This window comes from Scatophagus argus, chromosome 1 (assembly GCF_020382885.2).
Source record: "Scatophagus argus isolate fScaArg1 chromosome 1, fScaArg1.pri, whole genome shotgun sequence".
In the NCBI taxonomy this organism is placed as follows: domain Eukaryota; kingdom Metazoa; phylum Chordata; class Actinopteri; family Scatophagidae; genus Scatophagus; species Scatophagus argus.
The window spans coordinates 18,246,295-18,270,976 of NC_058493.1; the positions used below are offsets into that span (position 1 = coordinate 18,246,295).

At 40.6% G+C, this 24,682-nt stretch overlaps 1 protein-coding gene across 3 annotated transcripts in view; it reads right to left on the reverse strand.

Moving 5' to 3' along the window:
* The window catches only part of syt7b (synaptotagmin VIIb), an 87,895-nt gene that overhangs the window by 11,959 nt on the left and 51,254 nt on the right, over positions 1-24,682 (reverse strand). For 2 of the 3 annotated variants that reach the window (XM_046388610.1, XM_046388627.1), the window contains exons 4-7: positions 24,129-24,263; positions 20,286-20,486; positions 15,348-15,692; positions 10,995-11,117 (exon numbers count right to left, since the gene is read on the reverse strand). In XM_046388610.1, the coding sequence (XP_046244566.1) occupies positions 10,995-11,117; positions 15,348-15,692; positions 20,286-20,486; positions 24,129-24,263 (804 nt within the window). The remainder of the gene's footprint in view (positions 1-10,994; positions 11,118-15,347; positions 15,693-20,285; positions 20,487-24,128; positions 24,264-24,682) is intronic. The other variant, XM_046388618.1, reaches the window with a different exon arrangement.

Below are 24,682 nucleotides of genomic sequence, written 5' to 3' on the forward strand. Positions count from 1 at the left end.
TTTTAGCCTGTTCACTAAAAAAAAGTGTCATCATAGCTTCTCACTTTACAAAGCATGCCAGACAAGTTTAGATAATGTTACCTGATAAATGAATTATTTGTTGTTATTTCCTGTTGTATATTTATTATCGCATTCGTTTTTTGCAAGGATACTTATGACTCACTGAGTCATTAATTCTCATCCTAAAAGGGTTTGATTTCACTCCAGTCCAGCCTCTGCTTTCAGTTTATTTACTATGAAATGAAAATCAGTATGCAGATGCTTAAAACCTGCCTGCAGTCCATCAGTATTCTGTCATCTTTATGTTTTCAAACATATGTTTTCAGTGTGTGGGAATGAAGAAAAACAAATTGTGTTCACGCTTCACAACTGTGATGTCTAAGTGGTTGCTTAGCTTTCAGATAGATTTTATAGCACAACAGCTACCACCTGAAGTTTATGTTTAACTTCACTCTTTTAAGGATCTCTTATGATGACAAACTGTTTCATACTCCCCCTCTAAACAGTTCAATTGCAGCTCAGCAACTTGGATGACTCTTTAGAGGGATTTCCCATCTGACTGTAGAGCACATAATATCTGCCCGTCAGCTGTCTATCCAAAGAGTCTATAAACGCTTACTTGTAGGAGGGGTTGGACCAATGACAGCTCATTGAACTCTACTAAATAAGCATCCAACATACAAGACAGAGACCCCATTAATCTCAAACAATCAAGAACACATAAACACAGTCAGGAATTTTCTCCATTATTTACAACGGAGGGTCTGCATTTCACTCTGCTGTGCTACTTTGAAAATTTGGCTATAAATCATTTCCACCATGCAGAGCACATGCAGTACCTTAACACAGTGCATATAAAATGGCTGTAGTTTATGCAGGCCTGCATATTTTATGTTTTCTTCCCCTAACTGTAAAAATATTCACTGCTCTGTCTGCTCCAGTCTGTTAGACTGTTTTTGTAGCATCTCTATAAATTTGAAATTAAAGTCGGTTGCACCAGAAAACCGCAGGAGAAAGATTTCATTAACAAAGCAGATACTCCAAACCTTTAGATTAATCTAATTCAAAACACAAATAAAGTAACCGAACAAAATGATTAAATTATTTGGAGTTATGTGAAATACATCCGATTTATTGTATGTGACAGCGATGACATGTGAGGTATGGCGTTTATAAGCAGAAATGGATGCTTTCTGCTTTAAGAAGGACAAAAATATGCTCGTTCTCCCACAACAATTTCCTAATTTTATTACATCTTTCTTTCCTTACTCTCTTACGTTTTCTCCTGCATTGTGGATCTCGCATGATTTGTCATTTACAAAGAGATTTTACTGCAGTCACACACTCTGACAAAGATTTCATGCCAAAATGTGTCAGCAGGTTTGTCAGACAGTAAGCTATAAATAAAGTTTCGCAAAATGATAAGAATATCAGATGATTCTTTCTCTTTTTCCACTTGAATTTGTTTTAGGAAAAACACACATTTAAACAAAATAAACTTACTAAATAACACACTTGTTTCATCCACACCAATTTCCAATTAGATGAGTAGAGTTGCGGGGGCTGCTTTTCATAGTCGCCACAGATTAAGATATGATGACATGAAAGGCAAATAAAGACCTGCTGCTGCACAGAGTGTCCTTGAATCATGAATCACACGCCTGGAGGACAGACAGCAATTGGGTGTGGTAGTAAAGTGAGTTTATCCATGCGTGTAAACATACAGATTTACCCACTGTCAAATACACCCACATGAACACACACACACATGCTAACCCCCTTACTCCCAGTGAAGGGAAATCTTAAAGCTTCAGCAAGCCAAAACATTTTGGACAATGCTATGCTTACAACTTTGTGCCAGCAGTTTGTTGAAGGCCCTTTTCTATTCCAGCATGACTGTGCCCCAGAGCACAAAGCAAAGTCTATAAAGACATGGTTGGATGAGTTTGGTATGGAAAAACCCGATTGGCCCACACAGAGCCCAGACCTCAACCCCATAAAACACCTTTGGGATGAACTGGAACTGAGACTGCGAGTCAGGCTTTTTGGCCCAACAATGTCTGACCTCACAAATGCTCTTCTGCATGAATGGGAAAAAATTCCCATAGAAACGCTCCAAAATCTTGTGGAAAGCCTTCCCTGCAGGGTGGAAGCTGTTATAGCTGCAAAGCTGTCTGTGTATTTAGAATGCAATTTCTTTAAAGACCCTGTTGGTGTAATGGTCTGTTGTCCCAATACTTTTGTCTATGTAGTGTATCTCAACCAGACATGACAATATCTTCAGATTAGCTTTTTGTACAGAGATATAAAGAAAACAATGGAGAACCATTGCAGAAATACTCTTGTATAAAAATAAGGGAGAAGGGATTATTTTTCTTCCACTCAATTCTCACTGAGAACAACTGAATTATTCTTGCTGCAGTTATTTATGACAAAACCAGAAATATTTTTTTTTTAATTAATTTTTAATTTTTTTTAATTTAAATTTTTTTTTTTCAGTTTTTTTCCCCCTGGTAATCTGAAAGTTAAATATTCATGCACACATATCATGGCATGGTGATTAACTTAAGAATTTGCCCAAACAGAAAGAAAAAAAATATCCCTAACTATGAGCTGCGCCCTTTCTGCCTGCTAGTGACTATCTCGTCTAAAACACAACACCAGTTACATAATTCATTCTTTAGAGGTTGTTGTAACCATGACTACTGAAATGTGTGCTCCCACTTAAGGTTGTACTCACTACCACCATGTATTTTACTCGGAGGTTGCAGTAACCATGGTAACAGGAGTCTTCAAAAGAGGACTGTAAAATTCAAGGAAGTTCCACGGAGAGGGGCATATATTGAAAATAGCAAAAAGCCCACAGGGCAACGGGACCAAACATTTAGAAAGCCTTTTGAAACACACTCCTGGAACACACTCTGAATGCCCTCATACCCACACTTCTCCAAGCCCCTGTAACCCTGTGAATGCACCAGAGCACAGACCACCGGGTATGTGTGAGCTCATGCTGAAAATGGCTGATTCATAAATGTAAAATAAAGTGTAGAACAACCTCCAGCCCTGATACTCAAAACAACAGGCAATGGCACAAATGTGCAGCGATGGAGTTATGTTCTTTCCTGTGTATACAGTCTGCAAACTCTGATCTCACACTGCACTTCACAGTTTTTGATGCAGATGTAGAAATACGAATGAACTACCAGCAACTGTGTCCCAGCAACCAGCAGCAAAACTAATGAGCACCCACACAAACACGCAATCCTCTTGAAGGTCGAGGGTAACGTCCCAGGAGAATGCCCACTTCGATCTGACGCACTGAAAGTCAAAACCTTGATTATTGACCTCATGGCCTCAATCTGGGACTGAGTTGTGAGCCATCTTCTGTGCAATTGGACAAAGCAGGTCATTGCATCCCAGGGGACAATCAGAGAGATCTCAGCTCCTCCTCTGTCACACGTGCATTGTCTGTTCGAAAGTCTTGGAGAGTCTGTTTAGTACTGACTAAAAACACTGCTTCATTCATCCAGCTTTGATAAAAGCATATCATATAAGCTTACAAGATAAGCAACCGGATCAGGAAAAAAAGAAAATTCAAGCAAGGGTCTAGCATTAAAGAAGCGCGGGCAGGAGAGAGCGTCTTCAACAGATGATTCAGAGCAGGCAGAGCAGCATTCAGCCCAAACTTACTGGACAACAACAATTTTAATCAGTGTGTTTGTGTTTTCACACGACTCATAATCAAATATTTACTCCATGTGACTATATTGTCCTGCTGCAAGCCACCATATAGCTGAGACACAGGAAACTATGGGATGTCTGCACATGCATATTTAGCTTCTGTCTGTTTGCCTAGAGATAACTAAATGTATGAACGCAGAGATGTGAAGTTTTGATTTTGTCAATGTGACCTGTCTGAGGTGTGAGAACTGAGGCTTAGCCACATTCAGCAGAATCTGCCCTTGAGTATCCATGTGAAGTACTTCACAATATGAAAATGCTTATGTGTACTAATTTTTCACTCACCTAAATAGAATACTGTATTTAAGTTGTGGTTCCTGGAAGGAATAAATCATGTTTCTGGCTACAGAATCACACAGTTTGACCGAGACGATCATTCCGCCAAGTTTAACAAAAGTCTTAATTAATTCACAGCAAATTAGTCCTACTTAAGATAATCAACAACTTATCGATCTAAAGTCTCATCATTAGTTTTAAGTCTGTCTTTGCAAAACTGGCTCCAGGTGTCCAGAATCAATTCCAACATTGATCATCCACCCTGACTTTCTTCTTATGACTCGTATGTGTTGTAGAAACGCTTCGTTATTGGACAAAACATTGACAGTTAACATGAAATGTAATTTCTAAGAGATGGAGTTACAGAAGAGGATTAATCACAATTTTATCCCTGTGTGCATGCATTTTTATTTAAAAAACTGTTTGTGATGATTCATATGTACAGTTTAGCTGTCCACTGTGAAAGAGCTGATGAAAGAAGTAGTGAAATAGTGGGCTCATTTGAAAAAGCTATTATTGTTCGTATATTAAACTCTACCAGTTTCAGTCATTGTTCTCTCAAAGTCATGCCAAAAATAATTAAGTTAACCTGCCTTAAGATATGAGATAAGTCATAAACTGACAAAGATTTATTGCATTTATTTTTACAGCCAGCTTCATGTGAGAACAATATAAAATAATACTGACTTTTATCATTTAAGTGAAATAGACAAGCAAGAAACAGAGCTGAGGATAGAACTGAAGAGCTAAAAAGCATTTGGAGCCAAACTTCATATCTTATCACTGCATCGAGCACAGACATTTTGAGGTGAGACAGGGAAGCTCGTGAGTGTGTGAGCAAACACACTGTATACCAGTGCATGAGAACTGTTTCTGATGTGCAGCAGTGATTCTGGCTGAGCTGACAGTCATCTACGCTGACAGAGGAGCGCTGCTCTGACATCATACCGTCACAGCGCCAGTCAACACCCTCGGGAAAGGGTGGATTAGGTGAATAAGGGGATAGGAAAAGGAGAAAGAACAGGAGGCCAAATGGCATAGCATACAGCATAAAATAAAACAAAAAGGTTTGATGTATTAAATAAAGCGTTGAAGTAGAGATTGAGAGAGAAGGCAAAGGTGGAGAGGGAATGAAGTGGAGATGAGGACACAAAGTCTTACTGAGAACTGAAATGAGGGTTACAGAAGATGGAGAGGAAATTGAGAAGGGGATGGGGAGAGGAATGGGAAGTGAAGGGAGAGGATGGATGGGTAAGAACATGAGGGATGAGGGTTACCAGCAGGGCCTAGATAGGAAGTGTGTCTCCATAAACATACTGTGTCTGGGTCTTGCTGATCATACACTCGCCCGAGGAGACTATGAAACACAATATAGGTCCCATGTCCCATGATGGATGAGGGCCAGGTTCCAATGTCAGCCCACTCAGCGATGCCTACCAACATGGACAAATCACTCGGCCACCGCCCCCCTCAACACATAGGCTAATACAACTAATGGAGCCATCTACAGTGTTCAACTGGCTCGATGCTCCTTGAATGGACTTCTGCTGTCTTGTTCTTGAGATTTATCCACTGGGAGTTGCTGTTTTTGTAAATCACGCTAGGTGCATAAATAACCGCATAACCTGTTCAAAATTAGAGATAAAAGTCAATAACATGTGTTCACTGACTTCAAGAACGCCTTTTTTTCCCCCTTCCACCTCTCACTGTCACCTTCACTGTGACATCGCCCTCACTTTTCTTTCATGGGCTCTCTTAAATCAGCTCCCTGCTCATAGCCACAAGCAGAAACCAGGGAAATGGTGAATGAGCTCCAGACTTAGTTCTGACAGGTTTTTTAAAAAGAAGCCTCGTTTGTGCTGACCTACATCGCTTTTTCTTTCCAATCATCTTTCCTCTCGGGCCACTGCTGGCTGCCATGGGGACCAGGGGCCGGCCTGGAGAGTCGTTAGGAGGCTTAACTCACTGTGATTGCTGGCTCGGACACACAATTGAAAAAGTCTGATATACCAGCTCAAAAGGGGTGGCAACAACTTCCTGCTTGATTAATGCTGTACAGTCTGGCGTTGTGCATCTCAGTGCGTGCAGCATAACATTACCTCTGCAAAGAACTGTGATTCCCACCAAGGCCACCCAGAGCAACAATGGATACACCCAAAGTTTAGCTCATCTCCAAATGACAATCTGCTAAACATGTTTTGTCCATGTACAAATAGTCATTTAAATCACTGTTGAAATAAAACTGTTGATTAATGCAGATGGAAACAGCTTAATCTGGGAAGGAGCAGGGAATGAGAAAGAGTGTACAGTTAACACCATCATCAAGTATGTAAGGCAGAGAAAACGTCTGTGAATGATCCTTTACATAAAACATAGTTTTAAATTAATTTCTGAATGTTGCCAGTTTGTGGGATCTTATTTTTGATATTTTTACTCATCACGTAAACACATCTGTTTGTACACTGGTGTGCACAGCTTACTTTTGATTCTGTTTAGACTTTGGAAACATATTCCTTTCCTATTCTTTGTGACATTTCTCCAAAGATGATGTCTGCGAGGTTTGTCTCTTTATTTCCCAACAGAATTTCCAGCTTCTCAAGCGTTCATTTTTTTGTGGCAACATAGTGCATATTTCTCATTTAAAGGTTATGAATGGTCAACCACACTGAAAGCACATATACTACACTAGGAATATTTTCAAGGCTCTTTCGTTGTGTAGCATATATCTTGGTAACAGTGAATTAAAAAGACATCATTATCAACATTCAGAGTGATCCACAGTATGCTATTTGAGTGTCTCATTGACAGTCTGTGTTGGTAAAATGTATTCTTGGTTAATACTGAATGGAAGCAGACTTTGACATGCTCCATTTCAGAAACCGTTGCACATTTTACAGCTTTTACAGCCTCAGTGTTCAGAGTGGAGGTTGCCCAGGTCCAGTAATCTCTTTTGCGTTTATTCATATTTATTTCCCTGTTGCATCTCTGTGTGTGGTGAATCTCTGAGCTCATTAAGATTCAGCTCCTCCATGCAATAGCAGCTTTCTGAGATGATAATAATACAAACAGCTCCAGAGCTCCCACCATAGTTATCTGCAGGTGGGTGATTATGTTCAGTCCACCACAGGGCTTTGGCCGGTCTACCACAGTGACCCAAACTGACTTACATAACAAGAAGCACCACATAAGAGATTAGAGGACCTTTCACTTAACACAGAGCGAGAAAACACAGCCTTTTTTTGCACATAACAGATCAGCAGGAAGCCAAAATGTGTCCTCTGACAATAATATAATTAACTGTAATCACAGCTGCATTGGTGCGTTATGGGATTTTATCTCCAAGATGCAATAAGCACGAGACAGTTTTTAAAGGCAACAGCTATAGCTGCTGCTGCTCCAAATCACAGATTAACATAAAACTCCTCTCACAACACACGTGTGATAATGAACTCTGTAAATCTGTGGGATGGTTTTAGCATCACCCTCACCTCAAGTATGCATGCGATTTCAGCTGTCACTGACTAAAACCGAATTTTCTGCCAGTGTTTAGTTTTAGGCTTTGGATGACTGGCAGGTGGTAAAATTAGATCACATCTCTGTGTTATGTTGGAAGCTTTGATGAGCAGTTCTCAGTATCTGAGTGCACACCACAACAACATCTCCCTGAAGATCACTACTGATTCACAAACCTGCAATAAGAATAAACACGCCATACATCTCTTCATTTATGAAAGCATATTTTCCCTTGAATGAGGGGGAAAAAATTCTTCTGTTTTATGAGATAATTTTGATTGACTACAAGTGACTACAAGATCCCAGGCAGCTGTGATGTAAATTGGTTACTGAGAATTAATTTCTCAAAACACAATTAAGCTAGACTCAATATTTTTTACACTGACAATGTACGGAATGGTGTGAAAGAGACTGCTCGTACTGATGAACTGACAAAAAAGTGTCATCCACCTCTGTAGTTCCTTTCAGATCTACAAAGTGTTTTAGACTTAACAGCCCATAGTCCATTCATTATAAAAGTGAAAATACACTACATAGACAAAAGTATCCAGACACACTCTTTCAAGGACTGTGTTTCAGGGGTTGGACTAGACCCCTTACTCCAAGTGAGGGGAAATCTTAATACTTCAGCACACCAAGACATTTTGGAAAATGCTATGCCTCCAATTTTGTGGCAACAGTTTGGGAAAGGCCCTTTTCTATTTCAGCATGACTGTGCCCCAATGCACAAGGAATGGTCCATAAAGACATGGCTGGATGAGTTTGTGTGGAAAAACTTGAGTGGTCCACACAGAGTGCTGACTGTAACTCCACTGAACACATTTGGGATCAACAGAGATTGTGAGCCAGGCCTTTTTGTCTAACATGCCTGACCTCACAAATGCTACTGCATGAATGGGCCAAAATTCTCACCCTAAAATCTTGTGGAAAGTCTTCACAGAACAGTGGAAACTGTTATAGCTACAAAGCTGTCTGTATATTTAGAATGCGATGTCATTAAAAGCCCCGTTGATGTAATGATCAGGTGCCCCAATACTTTTGTCTATATAGTGTATATTAAAGATGTTGGATAAGGACAAGGTGCTACTGTCCATAAAGATGGTACTGACAGGCATGATAAGAACTACCTAAAATGACAAAAAACATTATCTGATGTGTACTTTGTAGTTTTTAGTAAAGCCCATGTCCCATCGGCTAACATGGACGAGGCAGGATTTATGGCCTGTACTGCAGCCAGCCACAAGGGGGCCAGCGAGATGTTTGCCTTGATATACAATCACCGTTCTGTATTTAGAAGTACTGACTGAACAAATATAGATGTGACAGTGCACACAGCTTCTGCTTTCATTCTATCATTTCTCCATTATCAGATTTGGTGTTTGTAGATATTTGTGCTCCGAGCTATATTTGATTTCATTAATAAACCCACAGAATCACAAACCTCAACGGACATGGCTATTTTTATCCTGTGGCATATTTCTCTAGGAAGCAGAGAGCAAAGGTTTCCCTCTGTTTCGGTCTCTCTTTCACTGTCTAACAGCATCTTGTTTTGTCACATGTATTCTTGGCTGGATCATCCTGTTCCGTCGTTCTCAGTCCGCTGGGCTCCATGAAAACGGCCAGGAGCAAGCCATCAGATGGGTGCAGGGAGCTTACAGGGTAGCCATAGAGAGAGACAGAGATGAGGGAGACAGACAGAGATGATGATGGAGAGCTGTTATTAGTTGTGGAGGGACACTAGACAACTTGGCCCACGTGACCCCTCGGGGTAGAGGCATGCTGGCAGGCTGTGATTAGAGTTAGGTGGTTGACAGACCTCCAGCGAATGAGAGAGAGAGAGAGAGAGAGAGAGAGAGAGAGAGAGAGAGGGATGATGGGGGGCAAGAGGTAAACTGGTCCTCATCCCCTGACTGACACCAAGACATTTAGTTTAATTTTAAAGGCAGAACAAAGGTCATAATTTATGCGATGACATCAAATACGAGACAAATGTATCTTTTCAGCGATATGTTTTTTTCTTCCAAGACAGACTATTTAACATCAACCAAAAATTCACAGTTGACCTAGTTAGCACACTTGGATGCACTGCACAGAAAACTTTGTGCATTTTTAGAAAAGTGAATGGAATCTTAAAGCAGCATTTCTGAATTGAAGAAACAGAACCCTCAACAAAAATCTATTACTTGTTATGTGGGATGATGCCCAGGTTCAGTGCTCAGCCTACAGTGGGTTAAGCACTTAATCCCTCAGAAACTAACTGTGTTAAGAGGGCAGCCAGTTTAGCTCTTTGTTCTCCAGCTGAGAGACCGAGTTCTGAGATCGCTGGAAGATGAGAGGTTAGCATATATTTTAGATGCGTGTTTCACGTGAGGAACCTCACTTCTAAATAATGAGGATGCCCTTCTTCTGTGCCACGACTCACTGACCAAACAGTGAAGAGCTGCAGACAAGCAGACGTACAAAGGTCCAGATGAAGAACGCAAGAGGATATGGGGCAAAAAGGTAATGGGAGGAGACAAAACGTGGAAGATGGAAAGAAAATGTTCTGATGTGCACAAGACAAATGTGAGAAAAAACACAAAGCTGAACATAAGATAAAGGACTGAGTCAGAGGTTTTAGTTTAGCGCTGGAAGTCATAGAACAACGTTTTGGATAGCGAGGAAAGAGGAGTAAAGCCAGCTAATATAACATGTAAAGCATTTCCATAGCTGCCACTGAGCACGACAAGATCCTTTCGTTTGTATTGTTTCTGAGAATGTGGGGGCTTTTGTGGCCTTAGGTTGAGTTTACAAATAATTACATCATCATTACACAGTAACAACAAGAGATGGCACTTTTTTGGGTTTTTTTTTTAACTGAACAGATTTAAATTAGACTGCTTCTAGAAGAATATAACTGCGTATAATTTGTATTTCTGGCAATTCAGTCAGTAAAGTGCAGCTAGTTAAATGTTATGGGTTGCTCAGGGCAAATGTCCTGGACTCAAGACATTAGTATTTGTAAGATCCTGGTTAAAATATTTTATTGCAATTTTACTACACTTTAAAATTCCCAAAAGTTTTGAGCACAGCAAACGATCAAAATTCATCACCCAACACTACTAACATTAAATTACATTTCTTCAAAAGTAATTGGTGCAGTCAGTCCTGGTCTCAGCTGCTTCTAATGTGAGTGAAATAAATGGGATTTTAAGCAATATAGGTTTAGTCAGTTTTAAGGGGAACATTAAAAATAACGTTACCATTGCAGACAATGAACTATTGATCTAACAGATCAGCCCCTGCAGGGTCGACACATCAACACAACAGACAGACAGTCAGTCCTGCAGCACTTTAAATTACCCATCATTACATCATTATGCACCTCTCCGCTGTGACAAACGGCTTCCTCAGCTACTCGTTTAATTTTGGTGCCCAACAATTCACATTTCTCGCATCAGTCTCGTCTCTTTTTCTCTCATTACCTCTTTTCTGGTGTGGTTTCATTTTCTTTGCTTGCTGGTGCTTCCTGCAGGTCTGGGAGGTTGGCAAAGTCATCCTGTTCAGCCAGGCCGATTGCTAGAGACAGAACAACCATCTTCCCCTCACTGGACACAGACAAACAGGACATCACAACACCACAGGTGTGGACAAATAGGCACACACACACACACACACACACAGAGCACACATTCATTTCATGCACAGAGAGTGGGAGAGAGGTTGTTTCATTTCAACAAGTGAACAATCAACACTTTCCCCATACAAATAAGTGAGTATATTTAACTATTTCTTTAAAAGTATTTTCCTCATCACTGTTAAAACCTTGCATTTTGTTGCACGTGGACAACAAACCACAATATCCACAAACAATAACCTACAAAGGCAACTTACAGTATGGTTTTGAGTTGTACTTCATAACAAATCTTTGTGGACCAGTCAGTGATTTTATGGCTGGTAGTTTCACATTATGAGAAAACATAACCTGCCATGTCCTTAACGCAAATAATTAATGCATCGCCCTCAGCTGTCTGGCTCTTTTCTTGTATTCACAAAATTGACTTCATTACAGGTCAGGAGAAAATAGATCTTCTGTCACTGAGAGAAGATCTGAAGATCTTTTTTCTTTATCATTGCTGTAAACAACTCTGTGAGATTGAGTGTGCGCTTATAAAAGCCATCCAGCCTTTGATATAAGTCTAATTTTCACATTCTGGATAATGCTTTTTGCCTTCAGATGTACTGTAGCCTAGCATCAGAGTGAGATGTCATATGGAGCATGTTAGATCACCTCATGAACTTCTTATATCCACTGTTTTATGGCATAAAGTGTCTACTTCAAATACAGGCAATGAAACTGTGTTATTACTCCACCTTTCCATATAAAATCTGTTAAAAACATCCATAAGGTGCATTTCTTCTAATTCATTGTTACATCATATGGTTATATAATGCATCAGTGAACAGTGTGTGTTCTTAAAAGCACAGGGATGCATTCAATTACTTATGAGTGTTTTCAATCCACTGTTGTTATGGCAGTCATAGGAAGATCACCATTAGCAGGAAAGAACCACTGAAATGTGTGAAAATAGAAAATAGAAAAAAAAAACTGTAATAAGGGTTTAGATTGTTTCAGAGAGAAAACAGAGGCAGTTGAAATTGCATCCATGAAAATAGGGGTGGCTTTAACAAAAACCTGCAACAAAGAAACATATCGCTTTGATTTTCAGCTCTCTCTAAACATGCCTGAAGTCATTTAAATTACATCTTACTGAAGTGTGCTGCACCGTGAAGTGAAGAGGCCATGCAAACAGTGACCTTAACAAATGAACATTTGCCCACTCATCTCGTACCTCACAGTCACAAAATCATAATCCACGTGTAGGCACATACTGGGCACTAACCTGGCTTCTCATAATTTCTTCTCTGTCTTCTGCTGCTCCTCTCCTCTGCATGCAGCCTCGAACAGAGTGTACTGATCCAAGGCCAACCTTTGTGCATTTCCTTTTAACTTTTTCATGGCATTTTATTAAAGGGCCATTTCAAGATTATTTTTCTCTGTCTTGCACTCCTTACTGGATGAGTAGCTCTCTTGCTTTCCTTAGAATGTTGGCTTTACCATTTTATGAGATGTAATGGAAGAGAACACTTGTAATTACTAGATTATTTATTTTAGAAAAAAACAAACAATGAAACATGGCTCTTGCAAAGGTTTGAATTCTGCAGTGCTAAGCTAGAAACTATGGCAGAACTGAATACAAATGTGGAATTGTGCCAAGTATGAACAAATACCAATAGGACCAAAAGATCAAAAACATTTTACGTCATTCTTTTCTGCTTGTATGGTATTTTTTTTTAATCAGTTTCATCTGTTTCTCCTCAGTTTTCCTCTGATCATTCTCCTCTCATCTCTCACGCTTCTGATTTATTGTCTCAGCCTGCATGCGCTTTCTGTAGCGCACTCCCTCTTTAACAAGAGGCTGTTTGCTGAAGCAATATTGACAACAAGACTGAACACATTAGCACTTGAGAGACAGCGGACCACTGGGGATGTGTAAACAGCAGCAACATGACGCTCATCGATAAGGTGAACAGATCTGTACAGATGACCAAAAAAGACACGCGCACTCCAACCAGAGGGTCCTGAAATCATTACCACCTACACCAGCTCTATTGATCTGACATATAAGCAGGATGGCTCAGTTGCCATGCTGCATGTGAGAGGCATGGACACACATGGAAGGGCTAAACTGCTGCATTTGATTCCTCATACCCCACTGATCACAAACACATGATATTCCTACTCCCACAGTGTGTTTCCCCCCTCAGGGTCAACAACTGATGTGTTTGGTCCGGTGAGATTCATGAGGACAGGGAAAATGGGTGATACCACCTCCCTATACATGTGCCTAGCCTTATTTGAATGATGATTCACATAGGCAGTCAGGTTACTGGCCTGGAGACACCGTTAATGGGAAGACACGCAAAAAGTACAGGAGTGTAGAGCTGTGTGTGTGTGGATGTGCGTGAGTGTCTATGTTTGTGGTCTCGAGGGGAGGGGGCGTTTACGTGAGGCTGTTTTGTGGAGCACATCATTTGTAATCTATCATTCAAGCCAAGTGGAGGAAGAGAGCTCTTCGTGCTCAGTATCTCGAACAATCATAGGCTTTGCACACCAGCAGTCGTCCTGCTCAGTAGTGGGTGAACTGGAAAATTGTTGGTGTCGTAAAAACTGTGAAGGTCTTTGCCAAAAGAACATTTCTTCCGAACTCTGGCTGGGCTAGGGCGGAGGTTGTTTTGTCCTGTGTTACTGTTTGCGTTTTCTCTAACTGTTATCAGCCTACGTTGGAAAAATTGTATTATCAAGAGAGTTGGATGAAGTATAAAGAACATAAGCACTGACAGCACTCAAACTATGATTAAAGTGTACGAAAAAGTATTTCAGTAGTGCAGCCCAGCAGTTCAAACCATTTTAAACCTCCTTCACGGTGATGTCAATAATGAATCACAGCTACATTGCCATGAATCTCAACACAAAAGATCCACATTGAGGGGAATGGCCTTACAGCAGACCCTACATGTTAGTGCAGCTGTGAAGGTCATGTGTGCATGATGTGATGATGCACACATGCAAAGGCTGTTTTCATGAAACCTTTAGAAATACAGCTTATAAAATCAGTACTCCAGAAAGAAAACAATGTTTGATTCTTGTAACTTGTCGATAAACCTGTTCAAACATATGATACTATTTAGATGCACCTCTGCATTCAGGGGCACCAAAGTCTGTCTTAATTAGATTTTTCATTGAAGAGTTCACACAAACATCAACAAACATACACTAACATGCACATACATACTTGTAAATATGGGCTAAAAGGCTTTCAGAATCTATCGATCTTTCTATCAGACTGTGCAGCATACTGACAGAGATTATTATATGGTAGAAACATTAACATGACAAGCTAGTAATTAATGCTATCAATAAATCTGACACAAACCACAAACTGGATGGTGAAAAAAAAATGACTTAAATGGACTTAAAGTGGACTTAAATCAGCATCTTTGGCACAGTCAGAGCAAAAGACAACAAAATTTAAAGTATTGCAATAACATTGTAAAGGATTGCAATAACATTACATCCAGGACCTTTACCTCAAATTGAGTATTTTTATGTTGGAGTACTTGTACTTGTATTTAAACCTGCAGTGTCAAACCTTTGTCTCCCCATTGTGGCGCCGAGTGTAATCACACAAACATTGTCAACATGCTTATAATGCCAAAGGCTCCCCCATACTCCTATTTGCTGTAGCCTATTCCATCGCTATGGTTGGCCCCCTTCAGATTTGAAAAACCAAACGCATCGCTAACTGTGCGACAGCGTTGACACAAACTCCATATTTAAAAACTCTATTATACTGTAAAACATTGAAAGATTTGTCTGACAGTAGTAGACTTAATCAGCATTGTGTTAACTAATTTGGCAAAGGCTTCATTTATATGTAAAAGTCCTGTACTGCAGGATCTGAACACTTCTTCTAGTATTGCCGCAAACTGCAATAAGCCTACAGCCTCCAAAATGACAAGAACGATGAATCAACATTACTCTAAAAACTGAATCGAGGATTCATTGCAGGATTGTTGTCTTACACAGTATGTTGGTGTGTCCAGTAAATTGGCAAGTTATGTATGCCCAAATACTCCTAATAAACCTAGCAGTAGTGTGGCATGTAGCAACATGTAATGCATCACTGATATCACAATCATCACATCAATATCACTGAGAGCATTCATGTCTTCTGTGTCAAGCTTTGCTTAGTTGAAAACTTCATTACACTTACAGGAAAGACTTGACATCCAGCCCTCTGGTGCGGATCTGCTCCACCATGTGATCCCAGCTGCCAGGATTTGACCTCGATCGGCCTGCTCCTGCTCTGTACCGGGAGGCTCCAGCCGGACTCCCCCGGACCCCACGCGGGCCCCCACGGTGGCCCCCGCCGCCTGGGCCCGTGTGCAGCTGGCCCAGGCTTTGTGAGGTGACTGGGGGGTCGTTAGGACCCGGAGGGGGCTGGTGAGTGAGGGGCTGTTGGAGGCTCTGCTGCCGGACCAGGGGCCGAGGACGTGCCACGGCCGAGGACGGGATGTGCTCCAGGGTGGAAGCGGACGAGAGAGAAGCGTCCCCAAAACTGAGAAGATACATGGGAGCGTAAGATGGATACAACAAAGAAGACACTGGAGCTAGAGATATCACAGAATTTAGAAAAGATTAGAAAAAAAGGCATGATCATGTTGATATCAAAGAGAGGCTGTAGGGGATAAAAATGGCGAAAACATAAATACACAGCACAGATTGAAATTTTAAAAATGCAGTGAATATCGGTCAGAGAGAGGATCGAGAGAGAACAAGCAAGAAAGATGATTGTTGAAAGAGGGAGAGAGGAGTCAGAGAAAGAAGAGCAGAGATTTCAAAGAGCTTTAGCTTACTGTTAAACAAAATAACTGTGCAGACTTTAAGGCTGTGTGTGTGTGTGTGTGTGTGTGTGTGGATGGGTTTGCATGCAGCATGTAAACACATTCAATTAAGGTGTCAAAACAATCCTCTGCTTAAGTAGAATTAAATTCAAGCTGAAGTTAGCATTATCATTTGTCACTCGAGCCTCTGCTCTCCATCTGCAGTGCTAAATTGTTCCTGTATGTTACCTCTCTCCCTAATTATCCATGACCTACTTCTACCTTTCAGCCTTGTTGCCTTTTACTTCCACCCGTCTTCTTCTAAAGTCCTGTCTGCTCCTGCTATGTTTTCCCTTGCCATCTCTTTCCCTTTGTTCTTCTGTGCTCCACGTCTCTCCTTCTCGTCTGTCCATTCATCTATTCTACAACGTCCTCTTTCACATCAATCTTTCTCCGCACCACCTCCAATCACTGTTCTTTAAGTCTGGAGTCTAATTACCGGTCTGCTACTCTTACAATCATGTAATAGTGCTTCACCCCTTATCTTCCATTCAATCACTGCCCTGCCTGATAACTGTAAGCTTATGCTAAGCAGCTACGTCTGAATGCTGTGAGGGAGGATTTACTGCCTGGACTTGAGTTGTGTTAGCAGCGCTCTTAAGCATTAACTGGGCTCTAACTCTGTTGAAGAGCCAGGAGACAAGCCCTCCCTGAGGAGCAGAGCAATGCTGGATCAAGTCAATAAAAGACACAGCTCATATACATGCACTCAAGCATGCACGCCTTCTTTTATACACACTTGCATATTGCACACCATTAGGTATTTCCTGAGGACAGGCTTTGATGAGAATGTTTATTTACTTGTGCATAATATTTGACCTGAATAAATGTGAATTGATGTATAAAAGTTGTTTGCTGGATTTGAATTGAGCAGAAGTGTTGTAGTAGAGTTTTGAAGTGAGGACAGAGAGATTTTGAAAGACTTTGACTTTTCGATTTCAGGTTCCAGAGGTAAAATCCTCATGTGCTTTCTGCACTGATAATGTTGGATAGCTGTTGAGACTTGGATGAAACTCCAATCTGAATGAATATATTCACAATATTCACTCCGGTTCTTTGATTGAAAGTCAGATGTACAAGCATATGTTGCATATAATCAGGGAGAAGTTAACTCAAAAGGTACATTTCACCTAAAGGCAAGCATTAACTGAGGACCCCCAATTATATCAAAATACTATTCGTCTTAAATCAGTTAAGTTTTGGTTTGTTTTTGAATAGTTTGGCGCAGTGTTTATTCCCAAATGCATCAGTGAGGTGTATTGAATTTGCTCTGATTCTGATTTGCCCCTCTGATGGGTAGCTTCTCCATAGCAAAAGCAGCAGAGGCTATTAGCCATCTGCCTAAACAAATTGATGGAAAAACACATTTTTCTCAGAAACACAGTCAAAATAATTATTTCTAATGGCCATATCAAGAAATCCTCAACCATAAGATTTTCTTACTTTGCCACTTTGTTTTGTCTGTCACTGATGGGCGTGTGAATTTACATTGTCAGATTAGTTGAAACGCTACACTCCAGTTGGCCACAACATTAAAACCACCTCCTTAATATTTTGTAGGTCCCCCTTGTGCTACCAAAACAGCTCCGACCTGTCAGGGGAAGTGACACAGGGCTTCTGGGATAAAATTTTGAACTAAAATTACATATTACATTTTAATCTCATTGTACATGTGTATAGTGACAATAAAGGCATTCTATTCTATTCTAAATACAGCTATTGTGACTTAGATGTATAATCTACATTAAATTGAACTCATTTTCCTTTTTTATGCAAGCTTGTCCATTCCAACTTCAATGAACACAACATCTTAAAACATCTATTTTTATCTTATTTTATCTTTTTTTTACAACGACAAGATGACTTGTGAAAGGGCTCCCTCCGCATGATGTTTCGTTGGTCTGGTGGAATAGACTTGTCATGTGCTGTGAGGACTGAAGGACAGAGGTGAAGTGAAATTTTTGGAAAGCATGACAGCACATTACAAAGGCATGATTGTTATTTGAAAATGTGAGCAGATAAACCAAACACTGTAGCTGTGCTACAGTCGGGCGTAGATGGGAAGAAAAAAAGATAAGGTTCAGTGAAACACGTAGAAATCTGGATTCACGTGGCATTTGGCCAGACATCTGGGAGCCAGTCCACACGCTGATAAATTCTGCCAGTCTTTTCAGTGACATACGTTTGGCAAAGAATTTATTCATGAATGAATTTACAGAAAATTTCCAAAGCTCTACAACACAGAGTCTGTTCCTCACAGTGATTTCCTCGATTGTTGTATCTGCTTCCATGTGCTGTATGTCTTTATTGTCTTCTGTATCCTGTCCCTATCCTATCCCTGAGCGTGAGCCGTCTTTATCGGCTGTATCCTATTACTGACTTAGAGGGTTATTTTCACATTTCTTCTTGCTTGAAAGTCAATTAAGATGACTATAAACCTTGAATGATTTTGTAATTAAGGAAAATTGAGGAGGGTGAAAAACAAGAAGTCAGAGTGAGAAAAAAAAATTGCAGTGAGCGAGAGAGCGAGCGAGAGAGAGAGTGGGGGAGAGACAGAACGGGGGAGATCTAATGCCCAAAAATAGAAACCAATTCCAGAGGAGAAATGGAAATACAGGTAGATCAGAAAGGAGGAGTAAAAGGAGAGCAAAACAGGAGAGTGACAAGAGTGAAGACTAGGAGAACTGGAATTCAAATTCTATTGCAGGTCTAATTTTATAAAAATCAGCAAAATGTGCCCAATTATCCATTTATTGTCTGTGGGGGGGTTATAATCATCATTCATCATTATCCAGTTCAGAGGCAAATATCAACTCTGAAAGCGAGTGAGTTTTTCTGTCTGGTTTCTAATGTATCTTCTGTATCGCAAGGACAGACAACAGTGAATGAATGAATGAATGAATGAATGATGGATGGATGGATGGATATATGGATGCTTTCAACTGCTCTTCTGTGCATCTACATGCTACTACACTTGTTCATTAACCTGCATTTTGCTCTAAATTTACTAACTGAACTGTTTAGGTGCAAAATACTTTGATTATCTGGGTTATGATTTACATACATCTTTATTATTTATTATTCAGAGATATTTTTTTATTCATTAGTGTCTGCAATGTGCTTGTATTTTCCAAAAACATTTGTTTTAGTATTTCCACACCCAACTCATGAATATTGTTATTGTGGTTGTTTAAGGATTACAGACTCTGATGTGATCTCTGTGTGTGAGCATGTGTTTAAAGCTCAGCACAGGTGGAGATCAGGAGGTGAAGTTAAACTTAAACCTTCCTTTGTATACTTCTGCCACATGAAAGTGGTCTTACTATTGAACTGCAAGATTTGTATGCTGAGATCAGCTGTTTTTATGATAAGCATTGCCTCAAAACTTTGACTTTCTTTTAAAGAAACAGATATTTTCTAAGGCAGTTCTTAATATTTTGTACTACAGAAGAGCTCCACGCTGATCAAACCACAGAAATGTTCAAAGTGTGAGTCACATAACATTGTCGGAAAAATTAACCAGGCTGCTCACACTTTGCAACTCGACTGTCAATCGTTGTTGTCTATACTATCAGCTTATCACACCAGCTGGCTCATGCAGTACCTAACAGAAAGCCGATGTGATTGTTACTAGACATTTGATTGACCGTCCTACAAACATAATAGCATAAACACACCTCTTTCAGCCGTTTGCAGAGCTCGACTCACACTGAACTTAAAAGTGAACTGCATTGAACCATCTTATATGAAAGGGTTTTATTTGTGTCAATGGTCAAATAACACTGTTCTCCTGCTGTTTCTGCAACAACCCACCCTGAGAAGCTGTTACTTCAGATGAGCAAGCATACTATTTCTGAAGATTTTCTGTTTCGTTTGAAATTCTCAAAACTGTCACAGCCTTCGGTAAATTAGAGCCTGCAGAGGAGCAGCATGACTGTGTGGATTCACTTTGTCTGAAACTCTCTTGATATCAGCTGGTGGAAGGTTGGCAGCTGACACAAAGATTGTATTTATTTGTGAGTGATGAAGCTCTCTGCAGTGAAGATACTTCAACCAATAGTTAGTCATGCATCTCAGGTACATTCTGCAAAGCAGCCGGCTTCTCTTTCAGACCAGCCTCACATTATTTTCATCTCCGCCGGTGTCACAAATAGCTCCTGCTGATGACTGACGTTGAGTGTACATGCAACAATGCAATTCAGGATGTTTTTACTCTCCTTTGATGCGTGCCCCATCATGCGTGTCCCCTGTCACCATGCGCCACTCACTTGCTAAACCGCAGGCCTCCGGCATGCATGTGGCTCTGGACCGTCTGCCAGCGCCCAGCCTTGCTGCCCCCCGTCACCATGCTCCGAACGCTGTCACTGCGACTGGGCCCTGCCCCAGACCCAGAGCACGCACCACCCCCGCTGTCACTGGCCCCCGGCGAGGGTCCAGCACCGCCCTGCCCACCCTTATCCAAGGCCCCACTGGGAGGAACAGTGGGGTTGATCAGAGACAAAGAGACACGTACAGACAGAAAGAAGGGACCAGGAGAGCATACAAAGGAGAGAGAGAGAGAGAGAGAGACGACGACAGACGAGAGACAGACGCACAGACGTACAGAGCCGGAGAGCAAAAAGATTATCAGTACAGTCAGTTCAGTTAGTTCAAACCGGTGAGTAAGACACTTGGTGAGCTCTCAGTCCAGCCACAAGTGTACAGTACAAAACTGCAACCTGAGCCAGCTGCTCCTGGTCAGTCCGACAGTCATTACAACAGCAGTGAAGAGGTCTGGGCTGAGATTTACTGTGTAACCCTGAGAGTAAATTGGAGAACAGTTTTTTTTTTTTCTGTGGACACTTGACTGTGAGAAAAACTTCCAAAGTACAACATTCTGCTGTGCTCATAAATGATGGCCAAAGGATTACTTTACTCTCTGTATAGTGCAAAAAAACTTGCAAAGAGTTCAAAAGCATTTCCTGTGGGGAACTTTTTTGTAATTGTAATAAGGCCACTGAAAACAATTTCAAAAACATTTGAGGTGAGAAAGAGGCCACAGATTATTAGAAATTTGGATATGCAGCAGACCTGTCCTGTTTAACTCCACACAGGGGACAGCAATGACCAATCTGCTGTCTCTGCTGCTGTGAATTGGGCATAATAACTGAGTAATTGTAGATGCAGATGCATCACCTTCAAATTTTAACCTGCAGACCTGCAGATGCAGGTGATGATAACAGAACACTAATGTCTCTGTTCACCTGAGGCTCGTGATGAAAACAAAAACCCTATTATCTCGTTTGTGTAAACTTTTTCCACAGTAAACGTTTCCCCATTGTGCCTTCTAACCCACCCCAGCTGACTCAGACGTCACAGAGACGAGTACAGACAGAACGTCGACCTCAGCACAGTTCAGTACTACCGAGTGAGGACAAACCACACCACACACGGCTGCAGACCAGGACAATGTCTTCAACGACATTTAGACTTTAACATGGGTCTGACAGTAAAATGACGGATGTCTCTGAACAATGAGATGTTTTGCGGCTACCTGGGCTGCTGTTATGACACACATCCAGACTCTACAGTATTATCTCTTTTAATCCTTAGTTTGTTGATTTTATTTCCCTTTTTTATGACCTAATGCATTCCTTCACCTTATGTAAAGCACTCTGAATTGCCTCTGAGTTTGAAACATGATAAACAAACACTTACCTCGCCTGCCTGAAAGTGCCATTATTTCGATGGTAGAGAGTAAGAAACAGTTGACTCACTGATCTGCCATCACATATCTCAAAAATGCAGCTATAATCAGTCTGTTAAATAGCACTTAAATATAAATAATGAGCTTGATAATATAATGCAATGCAATCACAACAATTGCTGCTAATTTTACAATAGTTTCGACATCATTGCTCAGATACAGACTAATTAATAACCCTGTGGTTTTGAAAGAGTCAAGTGAGCTGTAATTAGAGAGGATAAGAACGAACAGGTTCACTTAGTGCCTCAGTGACGTGTGAGATGCATCTTAATGATGGAATGGAGGTTAATATGAAACAGACGTTTTACCATCCAAGCACTTTTTCCTATGCTGCACATGGCGGAGACAGCAGCAGTATTTATAGAATAGGGTTCAGCAGAGCAGACTCGGGAGGGCTATCAGGCAGCCTTAAAGCACTTACAGTACTATGAGTGATAGTGGAAGCATCGACAACAAACGAGCAGAAAACACAGAGAGACCGAAGAAAGAGGTCAGAGGAGTAAAAACATGTAACAAGTTCTCTCTCACACACACACACACAAAACAAAAAACTGTGAAAAAGTACCACAGAGCCCCTCCTCCCTGCCCCAATTAAAGGAACAGTTGAACATTTTGGGAAATGCTGAAGTCACAGCCAGCTGCTGTTTAACTGGGCACATAGAACGGTTATTCAGACGAAACAAAACTTGTTTCTTAATCCATTCTACGGTCAATGGATTAAGAAACAAGTTTTGTTTGGCTAGAGTCAAGAAAAGCAGGTGAGAAACAGAAAGTGGTGCTGAACTTCTCATTCGACTCTGCCATCTGACAAAAAAAAAGGGATAACATGCGATGGCGTATGAACAGCACACCATTCATTTTTAAGGACATTTTATGTGCTATGTTTAAACATTTTCAGGATTTCTGGAATCATTAAATGCTGTCCACATTTTATGAGTCTTGGATGTGCAGGAAAGGACAAAGTCGGATCACCTGTGCCAGGGCTCATTTGTCGTCATGGTAACAATAGTCGGGTGACCTTTGTTGGTCATGATTTAGGTATCAAAACTACATTGTGGTTTAGGAAAAGATTGTGGTTTACGTTAAAGGTGCATTGGGTTACAGTACATTCATGACATAAGTTAAACATGGTTTCAATTGCATTTTTTTCTTATGATATTCACAAAATCAGTGTCATGGGAAAAGATATCATGTGGGAGGGGTTAGATGATAATCAAAAAGCTAACAATACGATGTGATGACAAGTGAAATGATTTAAGACATTTAAGGCTTGTTACTCTTTGGCATTTGGTAATGCCAGACTGGCATACATCACAAAATGTCAAACTGTTCCTTTAATCTAATCCAGTCAAATATAAAAACATTTAAAAATCAACAACAGTCAGGTTTTGACAAGTAATTGTTTAAGTCAAGTCTGCTCCAGTATCCTGAGCAGCAGATCTGAATACTTGAATAGTTGAAAGGCTGGGTTGTTAAAGAGGAAAGGTTCAGGTGAGACAGTGCGAGCTGCTCTCTCCATGGTAACACTCCATGGGCTGAAGGTGAGAGGTAAAGAAGCTCTGAGGAGGCTAGCGGGGCTGTAGAGAAAGGGGCTGTCAAACCATTCACTTGTACACCCAATAAAATGTTATTTCCCAGATTTTACATTTTTGGGTTTTCAGATTTGAAAAAAATACAAGCAAAATAAAAAACCAAAAAACAAAAAACAGGGGTCTCCAAAATAAATTTGATTTGCTAGATTTGATCTTTTATCTCATAAACATTTATGATTTTAATCCAGTTTCTGCCTTCAGATAGGATATATCCATCAATTCTGTTTGGCTGTTGGCAGACATAAACAGACAAAATGGTTGTAATTTCTGTCAATGTTATGGCAGTCCTAGGAATCACAATTTTGAGGGATGGTGCTGCACATCTCTATCAGGTGCTGCATGGCCAGCAGTGCATACTAAACACCAACTCACTGCGGACATGCCTGAAAGCAAAAACATGAGGTTTACGAGAGATGAGAGGAGACTTCTGTTTAAAGATATATGGCCAGACACTCTTTCAAAATAAGGCTTTCTGCTCTCCTTTAGGCTATTAAATGTGACCTTTCCACCACTCACAGTGATGTATTTATCAGTGTTTGCCTTTGATTCTGAGTATGCTTTGTGGTTTTTGTCAGGCATTTATGCACACAAATAACCAACCACCAGACTTTGTTAAAATTTTGTGCGCAAAACAAATCTTTACTGTGCCAATGAAGTCCAATTTTTACTTATCAGACAGCTTTGTTGGCATTTCCCAGGGTTCACACAAGCCCCTGTTCATTACAGCCCTGCCCAGATAGAGGGGTCCCTTACCAGCCATGACCGAGACTCACTTGGGCGTGAGGCGAGGGTCTCCGTAGGGAGCATAGGGAGACATGTTTAAGAGGAACTCCTTGGGCGGGTAGGAGCTCCACCTCTGTTGCACGTTGCTGCTGTCATTGTTATTCCAAAAGTCTCTGTCTAGATCACTGTGGCCAGAGAGAAAGAGAGAGAGAGAGAGAGAGAGAGAGAGAGAGAGAGAGAGAGAGATGGAGAGGTAAGACAGTAATAAAGAAGATTAACATGTCAGATGTTTGAAGAAACAAGGAAGGAAAAAGGCATAATAAAAATAGCAAAGTTTGAATACTGTCTCATAAATCTAAAGGTCAAAAAGTATGTTTATAAATAGGAAAAATGTGAGGTGTAAATGCCAAAGAAAGTTATTTTCTAAAAGTGTGCGCATTTCTTTAAACATCTTCAAACAAAGTGAATGCATTTGGTCATAAAATATAAGGGGAACGCAGCATTACATCACAGAGTTTCACAGAGTAAAAGGGAGCTTTAAGACAAGTATGTTGTAATATGAAGGTCCAAAAACCTGCTAACTTAAAATGTTGGTGCACGACAA